Raw genomic sequence first — 11625 nt, 5'->3', positions numbered from 1 at the left:
GTCCCCTTCCCCATCTGTGTGCCCGTCCGTGTCCCCGTCCCTATCCATGTCCCCATCCCCGTCCTCATCCTCGTCCCCATCCCCGTCCCCATCCCCATCCGTGTCCCCGTGTCCCCATCCCCATCCCTGTCCCCATCCCCGTCCCCATCCGTGTCCCCGTCCCCATCCCCGTCCCTATCTGTGTCCCCATCCCCATTCCCCTCTCCATCCCTGTCCCCATCCCTGTCCCCATCCCCATCCCTATCCCTATCCGTGTCCACATCCCCGTCCCCATCCCTATCCCCATTCCCGTCCCCATCCCCGTCCCCATCCCCATCCCCATCCCCATCCCGATTCCGATCCCCATCCCCATCCCCATCCCCGTCCCCATTCCCATCCCCATTCCCATTCCCATCCCCATCCCCATCCCCATCCCCATCCCCATCCCCATCCCCATCCCCGTCCCCATTCCCATCCCCATTCCCATTCCCATCCCCATCCCCATCCCCATCCCCATCCCCGTCCCCATTCCCATCCCCATCCCCGTCCCCATTCCCGTCCCCATTCCCGTCCCCATCCGCGTCCCCATTCCCATCCCCATTCCCATTCCCATCCCCATTCCCGTCCCCATCCGCGTCCCCGCGCCCCGCCCGCCCCTCGGCCGCCCCCTGCGGGCGGGCGGTGGCAGGAGCGGCGCAGCGGCGGCGCGGCCGCAGAGAGCGCGGAGCGCTGCCGCCGGCGGATCGCACATCCCGCTCCCGGCCCCGCCGCAGCCCCGCCGCGCCCGCCCGGCCAGATGATGAACTTTCTGCGGCGCAGGCTCTCGGACAGCAGCTTCATCGCCAACCTGCCCAATGGCTACATGACCGATCTGCAGCGGCCGGAGCCGCAGCAGCCTCCGCCGCCGCCGCCTTCCGCGGGCTCCTCGGCCCCCGCCTCGGGCTCGCCGGCCGCGGAGCGCCGGCAGCCGCCGCAGCCCGCGCCCCCTCAGCAGCAGCAGCCGCCGCCGCCGCAGCAGTCGACGGGCAGCAGCTTCTTCAGCTCGCTCTCCAACGCCGTGAAGCAGACGGCGGCCTCGGCAGGGCTGGTGGACGCGTCCGCCGCCGTCTCCGCGGCTGTCGGCAGAAAGTTCAAGCTGCTCCTGGTCATCGACGAGCCGCACACGGACTGGTAGGTGCCCCCCGCATGCTCCTCCGCGCCCTCATCATCATCATCATCCTCCTCCTTGCCCCTCGTCCTTCCCCCCCATCCTCCCGCGGTCCCTCCCCGGCAGGTGCGGGCTCACCTGGGGCGGGGGGCGCGCCTGGGGCCGGGCAGAGCCCCCACACCCGGCCCCGCTGAGGGGCTGGAGCGCAGCCTCACGGACTGGAAGATGGAGCGAAAAAACCCAGCGAGCCCCGGAGCGCCTGACTAGCCGTGAAATCTGTTTTCCATCACAACACTAAATAAAACATGTTTACCGCCCTGACCAAGCATATCCTGTGTTCTCTGACAAAATAAAGAACCGTGTGTAGGGGCAAGTTGGATCTAGGTGTCCTGGGCACGGATTTCTGTGCGGAACTGCGTGTGGTTGCAGCGTTCCGTGGGTTAATTCGTGTTTACGAGCCGGTTTGTTTTCACGCAGCTCCCGCTGCTCCTGTGGCAGCGTCTCCAATGCGCCGTTCGGGTGAAGGTCCTTCAGGGTGCCGGGCACCAGCCCTCGCTCTGCCCTAGCTCCGGGAATTCTGCTGCCATGGGCTTCATTAACTCGGCAGGTTTTATTTGGGCAGCGTGTTTAGCTTTTAATGATATCATTAAAAATGCGGGATTTACCAGGCGTGGGACGTGGCCAGCGGCGCGGCTTTGCCTGTGCCCGGTGGTACGAGCAGGAGAGGCTATGGCTGTTCCAGACCTGTTTATCACGGCCGGCTCTGGTGGATGCTGTGCTCTAGAGGGAGGACATATTCCTATCAATCCCTCGCTAACTTGTGTGTTTGCACATCAAGCTGAGAATCGTCTCATTCGCTGTTGCTAATTACAGTGCAGGAGGTCTTAGCAGCGCCTTAAAATAATACAGAGTAAAACAAGTCTGTTTTTGTAGCACTGATATCATCCAGTAATGGATTGTGGGTTTAGGCTTTTATTCTCAGCCTCTCAAATTTATAGCCTTACTGTCTGGATGGACTCGTGCAGTGCTGTGATCTGATCCAATTTGTTTTCAAATGGTACTTTAATAAAATACTTGAAACGAAAATGTAAGCCTTTAACTATAGCAGATATGTTATTTATGTTAAGATAACATTACCTGTTATATTTTCCAGGGCTTTTTCTTCTGGGGATGGTTTTGTGGCTGGTGGTGTGGGGAGGGGATGGTTTTCTTTTTTTTTTTTTTTTTCTTCCTTTTTTTTTTTTCTTTTCTTTTTTTTTTCTTTTTGGAAAAAACAAGGTGGTTGTATCTGCCAGACTCAGGCAGCCTCTGTACCTACGTCATGGAGATGCATCCATGGACACTGCTCCCTGCCTTGCAGAAACATCTATTTGTTTAATACTCTGTAGCTCACAGCTCTCTGCCTGATACATTCAATAACTGTAGATGTTCATAACGTTTGTTTCTGGGAGATTTTTCTGTGCTCACTGAAGCCACTCTGAGTATTTTGAACGTGGTTTTACATACGTGGTTTTGCATACTTGATAAATGCACTCCAAATTAACACAATCTGTTGATATGGGCAAAGCTTTTAAAGACCTCCGTGGGGAGTTCCCCCAAGAGCACTCCAGGTAGGAGCCTCACAAATCTACACAAGGTTACTCATGCCTGCTTGCTTTTGCCTTTTTTTCGCCCCTCCTCATAGTATGTGACATGGATACATAGTAGTTCTAGAAAAAGCAGTTTGTTGTTGCGCCGGCTCTTTCCCAGAAATCACTCATTCTGTGACTGAAGATTTTAAAATATATCCTGAGAAACGCCCCGTCTGACCCTCGTGGGTCCCATACAACTCCAGATCCGTGTGAATTCTGGTAGTGCATGCAGAAGAGTTTGTTCCATACCTTGGGAAGTACGGATGTCCGTGTGGGCACGCACTGATCTATATGGGCTAAAACGGAATGTGGGTTATCATTTGGGAAAGGAAAAGAAAGGTTGGGATGGGCAGCAGGTGAGTGCCAGTGGCGTGCTGGGCACCCCCAGCTGCCCTGGCCTGTGCTGCAAGGGGAGGTTTGCAGAGCTCTCTCATGTGATGCTGCGAGCAAACCCTGTCAATAACGGGAGGAACAGAATCACCCCTGAGAGCCTCCCCAGAAACCCTCGCAGCTGATGGGCGCTGATCCTGAGAGGAGGAGCAGATGCTTGGGGTTTGTTTTTGTCATGCTTTGAGCTGCACTGTGTTTGTTTTAAATTGAGAACGTGTGTATTGCTTGTGGGTTGCAGCTTCAGTAGAAATCAAAGGATTTCTGTCTGGATCACACTGAAATCCTGCTGGTTCAGTATCCTCTCTTCAGCAGGGGCCAGAGGAAGCATAAACACCTTCTTCTGTCAGCAAAGCATGTTCCCTCTTACCCCTGGTGTAAAGGGACATCTTGTTTCCAGTGGATTTTATTTCTGTGAGAGGTTGACTCATACTTCAAGCCTAAGATTTGGTAACCCAACATTGTTGCTGTTGCTCATGGAATCACCTGGGACATTCTACCTGGAACCAAATCCCGGCTGTTGCTTGCATTTTGTAATCTTGATCTCAATGACATCCTTCCTCGATTTCTTGCCCTAAGAGGTTTGTCCTATTGCAAGTTTTGAAATTGTCCATTTCAATTACTTCACTTTTCTGGCATGGGACAGGATAAAAAAATGGGAGCATTGCCTTTCTATACTAATTTGTATGTTTTTTACCATTTTCCTGACTTCTTAAGGCAAGAGCAAATGCAGTTGTTGTGCCAAACCACCCTCCTTTCTCAATCCAAGGTGTGTTAGAGCTGTAAAGAAATTTCCAGAGGTTCTTTGGAAACTTGCAACAACATTTAGTGGTTGTGTTTCTCCTAAAGGCAGCACTGCAAAAGAAGCAGAATCAAAGACTTTCCACCAACCTTGGTGGCAAGTGAAGGGACAAATCCAAAATAGGCTAAAGGCTGTAGTCAATAAATCCATGGCAAGTGGTCTTTGCTGGTCCTGGCTCTCATGGAAGAATTTCTCTTGGCCACTCTGTGCAATGAATGACCCTCTGGTCCACAGGTGGAAGCAAATAGCCAGCAACCATTTCCACCACCTATTGTAGAAACTCCCTGTCATTCCAGAGCAGCCCCATGAGGAAGAGGTGACCTGCAATGCAAACCCTTCCATGGTCCAGTGCTACTAATTTATATAAATTAGTGAAGGCGTTGGAAAAGCTGATTTCATTTCCAGGCCTGTTCTTTATGCACTTGAATATGATGTCCTTTTCATCTGCAGCTGCATATTGAGCAGACATTTTCCATATCTTGATCTCCAGAACCCTCTGATGGGTTCACACATCTGGTGGATGGGTTTTAAGATGCAGTGGGAACGTGTCTGATGCACAGATGCTCCATGGATCTGCTGGGGAGGGGAGAGCTTCAAGAACCACTTGTTAGGTTTAATGGTGATTGGATGGGAGATTTCAATGGTTGTTTTACAGCTTTGAGGATCGTTGTTGATATTTTACAAATAGAGCAAACTAAGAGGTGAAATAATTTGTTCAAGGTCATCCAAGCAACTGCTGACAGAGCTAAATTAAAACTCAACAGCTTGCTTCAACTTCTCTTTTAATTCTGCATTAAGTGTCCAAAATTTTCAGCTAGATAAGTTTGTTTTAAAATGTGTTTGATTTCCTCAGGAAATAACCCTTTTGTTCTGTACACAAAAAGTCCTGAATATTCAGTGCTGAACAAGCAATTGGTAAGAGGCCATACATTGGTGGCAAGGGGCCAAGACTCTGTGTAAAGATTATTATCTTTATTAAAAGCTTATGTATGAGACTCAGAAAGCTGTTTCAATATCGAAAACTAATCATCACTTTGTGTGTCTTGTCCTTTAAAGCTTGAATATCAGACTTGTTGGCAGCAGCAATGAAACTATAAAAAAACAAAGCTGGGAAATCTTGTTCTTGTGTTTTTTTAAGCACAAATCTGGTTATAAGTATCAGTACCTTTTTTTTTCCCCCCAGACAATTATGCATTTCACTTCATGTTTACTGCCTGAGTAGTTACTCAGCTTGTGACAGGCTCCAAAGATAAACCCCAAATGGCTGGGACAAATGCTGAATGAAGAGCAAACTTTCTGGTTTAAAATTACTGAGTCATTTATGGGCCAACATTGCTCATCAGAAATATTCTTAATCTGAACACTGTTGTTGCAGTGCAGAAAAGCACTCATTTACGACATAAAAATTTCATAAAGTGAGCAGCATGAGTTTCTTAGGGTTTGTTTTTTGTTTTTTAGGTATTTTTTTCATTCACTAGAATGTGGAAACCAGTTTCAATTAAAACTGTGTGTGCTGTTGGTTTTTGTAACTACCAAACTTGCATGAACACGCTACAGTGAAAATTTCCCTGCAGTTTTTCTGTTCATTAGGGATGGTTCAATTGTGCATAACTAATTAGCAGCTCCTAACTTCTGTTGGCCTAGAATACTCATGTTTTTAGTTGTAACATTGATTTAGTAGCTGCAGCTTTCATTTCATTCACTGTAAGCCTTCAGTGAGCAAGTTTTCCAAATTTAGAAGGCGTCACTTGATTTTAATAACGCATAAATGAGGGCAACTTCTCTGCCAGAGCACTCTCCTGTCCTTTGGGATGACTCTGGAGGAGGAAAATGTCCTTGCAGCCTCCTGGCACAGCACAGCTCACTGCTACCAGCATAAAGTCAAGAGCCAGGTGGGAACTGGGGAGGGAAACCCAGGGTGTGACGAATGTGGAGCTGGAGATTGACAGAGGGAGGGGATGGAAGGGCTTCCCTGGCACTGGGACTGAAGGTGGGATGTGTTTGGAGGCAAATCCAGCAGTGTTGTAGAGGAGGGAGGAGCTGGTTTTTAAAGGGTCTCAGCTCTCAAGACTTTGACCAAATGTGGAGTGTAAGGAAAAAATAATCTTATCAATATGTATATCTTATATGGGAGGAAAACACATGTACTAAATCACCTTTATTAATTTAAAATGCCCTTTGCAACAAGAAACTCTTGATATTAAGGAAAATAACCTTGCCTTTGGTATAACACTGTCATATTTCAAGGAGGAAATAGGTTCCTTAAAACCTCTGAAACGGAGCAAGAGTGACAAAAGTTTTACTTTCTCTCTAATTTTTGCTTCGTATGAAAGTGTCCCATTTCAAAACGATCTTTGTGAGATATTTCAGTCTAACTCTAGTTGTGGCCTTTGGACTGGGTTCCCAGCCCTCCAAAAGGGAGCTGGCAAGCAGCTTTTGCATGAGGCCAGTGTGTGCTCAGAGAGCTTCTTCCAGCCAGGTAATTAGATCAGCCCTGCTTCCCAGCACGCCCTTCACTGCCAGCTCTGCACTAAGGGCTCTCTGCCTCTGCAATCCAAACAACAGCACAATGAAAGGAGGGATGCAGGCACAAACAGCACAGCTCTGCAGGCTGGGAGGGCACACGCAGGAAACCACGAGGGTTTCTGCAGAGTTCATCCTGACCTCTGTCTCCTCAGCCACTGCAGGAGGTGTTCTGAGGGGTGAGGTACAGCTCATGGGGCCTTGACACTGCTTCTTTGTCCATTTTTTAATATCAAGCCCACACGGGGCAAGGGCTGGAGAAGCAGGGCACGCAGCTGAGCTAACTGAAGCTGTGTTAAATCTGAATTTGTAGTGTACAGCAGCCTCACACACGTTGTGTTCTGTGTCTGCTCTCCCAACAGCCAGCTGGTGCTGCCCCAGACAAAGTGTGTGCTGGTATTTTAAGATGATCTAAGAGAGAAAATTGCTGGTTTTTTCTGTTTATCTGGAGTTCTGTCGTGTGCAATACTTGGCTGTGTTGGTATAAATAGCAAAGCACAGTATGTGAGAGAGATTACCTTTGTGACAAGATGTAGAATGAAAACCAGATCTCAGTGGAAAACGCTTTCTCCTCCATGCTCTGTGTGCTGCTCTAGCTAAACAAGCTCTTGCAGGCTCTGATGATGTTTTAGGCAGCTGAGTGTAAATGACCACAAATTTGGACAGATTCTCTCTGGTGTCACCCCTATCCCATCCCTGATCCCTGTGCTCAGGATCCAAGTGGTTTTCTTGAAGAGACAATAGAAGAGTCTCTGAAGCCTAATGAAAGCTGCAGTAACACGTTGAGTTGAATGGGTAATATTAGAGAAAAAGTTTGCCAATGTTTTCTTCTAAAGTTTGCCTTCAGAGAAAGGAAATAGAAAAATTGGCAAGGAAATAATGAATTTTAGGGAGGTACATTTCTAAGTAACAAGACTGAAGTGAGAGAAAAAGAATAACAAATTGCTTGGTAGACCATGGAACCAAGTAAAATAAGAAATTCTCCTTACAACCTATTCAGGATTTGATAATGGCTTGCCAGTAGCAAATTGTAACCTGTTGAAATAGGAAAGGCATGGAACAAAAGGGTATTAAAAACTATAATAATGGATGTCTTATTGTTCATCTTGCAAAAGTGTGTGTGGAGGACTTCCTGTTTGAAATGGATGGGGTTTGCCATTCTGTAAACACTGCAGGACACTGGAAAAGCCATGGTTGCTGGAAGCATGTTTGCTCAAAAGATTGATGCTAAATATTCCCACAGGATGTTCCAAAAGTAGTGACTTCATTTTATGCAGTTTTAGTATCCAGTTCCTAATAGCACCGTGTGAGTGACCCACGGAAATATCATATCCAATATCACATAATTGTATCCCATTAGGAACGGTCTAAACTACAGAAATCTCTTTTAATACCACTGAAATAGACTGATGTTGGGGGGAGGTTATACATTTATAGATAAGGTACACTGCAATCTGCATTTAAAGATGTGATAAGGCTTCAGTGAAAATATGTCTGAGTTTCAACTTGTGTTTGAGGAAGGGAATAACACGTGCAGGCAGTCAGGTTTGGATACAGAACCTCCACAGAAGGAATTTGGATCTGGCTGGCTGAACACAACAGCAAAGGGTAATTACAGGCAGGTGGAAAAATTGTCAAGAATGGAAAAGAGTAAATTGGCAAAGAAAGCGATGTTGTAGATGACAAAAAGCGAAGCCATAAAGGATGAAGCAGAATGTTACCTGCAGTAATGACATTGCTTCCAAAGACGAGGCAGCTTGCCTTGTGGAGTGACAAAAATGTGCAGGGAGGTGATAAAACTTCACAGACACCGTGGGTGGGAGGGCAGCCTCAGACCTGGGTCTGGAATGAGAGCTGCTTGCTTGGTTGCACTGCTGCTTTTAATTAAACAGCTTTATCTGTGCCCAGTCGAACTGGCCCTCTCAGAGAGAGCTCAGTGCTCCAGGCTGGCAGGGACAGGTATTCGAGCCAACACGAGCTGCAGGCTGCTCCAGGCTTGGGCAAAAAGTGCAAAGACTTTATCCATTTCCCCATCCTCACAGGTGTGTCCCTCCCTGGCTGGCACACAAATGAGAAAGAACAGATTCCTAACAAACAGCTGGTGGCTGAGGTCAAATCCTTCTTTGTACTTCACGAGCTGAAGTGATAGAAGTGTTTAATCCAGAGGACACTGGACGCTGAATCCCAGGAGGCTGGTCCTGCTTTCCCTGCATACCCCAGGTGTCTCGGGCAGTGCAGGGCTCTGGAAGCACCAAGCCTCAGCTCCAGCTGTGCCAGGGAATGCTGAGGGATGTGTGGGCTCCTGTGGGATCCTGGCTGCCCATCACCTGCTGGCAGGGCTTCCAGGGCACCCCTGCTCACTCCTTTTGGAATTCAGATGCGGGTGGGATTCATTTAATTCATGGATTGCTCCAGGTCTGTGTGTACACAGCTCCGTGCCTGACCTCAGGTTTGTTCTGTCTGACCTCGTTTCTTCTTTATTCCTTCTGATTTCTTACTAATAAAACTGATTATAATTCCACTGAAACAGCCCAGATTTAGGGGATTAAACTCCAATATGAGATCAGTCACAGTCTCTTAAGCCTCCCATTTGTTCAGGGAAACCAGGATGTTTCCAGAGGGGAAGATTCAGCATTATTTCACTACCTCTTAGTTTGCTTCAGTGGTTTCTTCTGCACTGAAAATCATTTCCAATGAAGGCTCTCTATGTATACACACGCTTCAACATTGAGGAACTTTTAAAAGATGATAAGGTTTCTAAATTAATATTAGAAAACCACCATGTGAGATTTGTGATCCTGGAAGTGTGATAAAAAGGTTTAATGATAAAACATGATAAATACATCCAATTCCACTGAGTGGCAATATGGTTTCATAGCGTGCTGTGACTGCAGAACTTGTTTTACTTAAGAGTTCTTGTCTCAGCCATCTACTGTTCAAGGTAGATAAAAATCCTAGGGATACTTTTAATTAGGAAAAATTATTTATGAAGCCTTTGTCTTTGAACAGATAACCAAAATGAATTTTCCTGAGTCTTGTGTGGCTGTTCCATACAATATATATTAATAAATGACAAGAGTGTTTGTGACAGGCCTTTTAAAATGTGTTTGTGTGTATGTAGTCGTGTACATCTGTATGCAGAAGGGGTTTTTGGAGAAGAATTTGTAGGAATTTTCACCAGTGCACGTTGTCCAGATAGAAAATAGTTCATGGCTGTTGTTTTCTTGCTGTTGGGTTGCTCTGGAATAAAAGGAGGCTCTTCCACGGTGCCAGTGAAAAGTCAGCTGCTGTTTTGAAGACAGGTCTCATGAGGATCTATTGTGTGGGTTGCAGTGCAAGGGATTTAGAGGCTCAAGGTTTGTGTCAGGCTGTTCTCTGCCTAAATTCTTTTCATTGGACCCATGTTCTAGGATTTTTGTGCTGATGAATTTTCTTGCTAAGGAAGAAATGTCTGGCATGAACCAGCAGCAATCCAACATACATGAGGGGAAGATTAACTTCCTTGGCAATAGCAACACATGAGAGGAGTCAAGAGAGACACTCATATAAAGCATAATTAGTGTGCATGAAGGTTTACATTATTTCTACTAAAATCACTTCTGCTGGGTTGGTCTTTGCTCGTGGAAGGTGTGGGTGGCAGCAGACTGCAGCTCTGCCCTTGCCAGGCTGGGGAGGGTCTCACAGCAGGGCTTTTCTCTTAAGGCTTGCAGTTGTTTTCTTCTTTTATTTGCTAGAAAGCTTTTCCAAGAAGTCAGGCAGCTAATGAAGCTTTGGGGTAATTGCTTGGTGGTTTTCTTTGTTGGTTTGTTTTTTGTTTGGGTTTTTTTCGGAATATCGTGGCCCATTATAAATATCCTTTTCAGCTCCCCAGATCCTTGGCTGCTGGGCTGTGTATTGATGACAAATCAGCTCCTGAGTGGCCTTTGGAGTAAAATACAACTGCACAGTGAAGCAGGGTGGCAGAGTGTGATTGTTATTGTCCAAATCCCTCAGTGATAATGTCCATGTGTGTCAGGAACAGCTCTCTGGAAGGCTTTCACTGTAGAATAAACATACAGGTGCTGTTATCCTGAAATCCAGGCTCTGGGTGGCTTTACGTTGCAACAGTAGAAATAAATCTCCATTTTCTGATTTTCTGGGCTCCTTACTGGGCTGATGGAGGCTTTCCCCTGAATGTTTGTTCATCCCTTCTTATCTGGGTGATCTAGAACAGTGCATTTGTGATGCTTTCTGTGGCACAGAATCCCAGTATTGGTTTCAGCTTTTTGAAAAGCTCATGGCAAACTGCTCTGTCTGTCTGTCTGCCTGCCAAGATGGGATGAAGACTTGGTACATGTAACTCTTTACCAGACACTACTGTAAGGTTTGAGGCACATTACTTCATTTCAAGGCTTGGTTCAGTTTGTGAATTTTCAACTGAGTGTTTGAAAGGAAGCAAACCTAATTGGTATCAAGAAAACATTTATTTTTGAGGGATGAACAATAGCTCCAAAAGTCACTTTTATATTTCTTTAGTTAGTATTTTAGAGTAGGGTTTTTTTTTTGATAGATGACTGAAATTCTTTAGACCTAGACTCTGGACTCCTCAAGGTGAGAACAGAATATTTGCACTTCGAGGACTTCAGCAAGTAACTTTCATGTTGCAAAGCAGGATTATGTGTAACACGTAAATCAGAGTTAATGATGTTAATCAGCAAAAGCAGCTTGTTGTAAAGCATCAAAGTGCCCATCTCTGCTGCACCAGGGCTGGAGTGGTGTGCAGCTGATCCTGTCAACACACACAACTAATTTCATTTGGGGCAAGAAGCAGCTTAAGCTGCACATGTGTGAAGGTGTGTACACATCTCTGTCTGTCTGCAGTAAACCAGGAGCATTTTCCTGAAAGAGCTGTCCAGGGCATAAAATTATTCTGCATAGTGAGGAGAAATTCTTCAGTTTTGTCTGAAACATTGCCTGAAAACTCGGGGTAAAAACCTGGGACTGTGGGACCAGTAGCAGTTCCGAAAGTCTGTAAATGGAAAATAAATTGATTAGAACCAGCTCCGATGAGATGGTTAAAATTATAAATATTCAATCATCTTTAACACCCTCTCAAAAAATACTTCTGTTTAGATTTCAGTGCACAGGACCTGACTGTGTAGATTCTTTCATTGTAT

At 46.4% G+C, this 11625-nt stretch overlaps 1 protein-coding gene across 1 annotated transcript in view; it reads left to right on the top strand.

The window, feature by feature from the left end:
• Positions 1 to 775: 775 nt before the first annotated feature.
• The window catches only part of SYN2 (synapsin II), a gene marked incomplete at both ends in the record, with an annotated part of 152254 nt that continues 141404 nt past the window's right edge, over positions 776 to 11625 (top strand). Inside the window, one exon of the mRNA XM_082288687.1 lies at positions 776 to 1149. Coding sequence (XP_082144813.1) covers positions 776 to 1149 — 374 coding nt within the window. The remainder of the gene's footprint in view (positions 1150 to 11625) is intronic.

Source organism: Coloeus monedula (assembly GCF_965178545.1).
Source record: "Coloeus monedula genome assembly, chromosome: 11".
Taxonomy (NCBI): Eukaryota; Metazoa; Chordata; class Aves; order Passeriformes; family Corvidae; genus Coloeus; species Coloeus monedula.
Note: the sequence above shows the minus strand (reverse complement) of the source record. Positions and strands in the feature narration are given on the sequence as shown.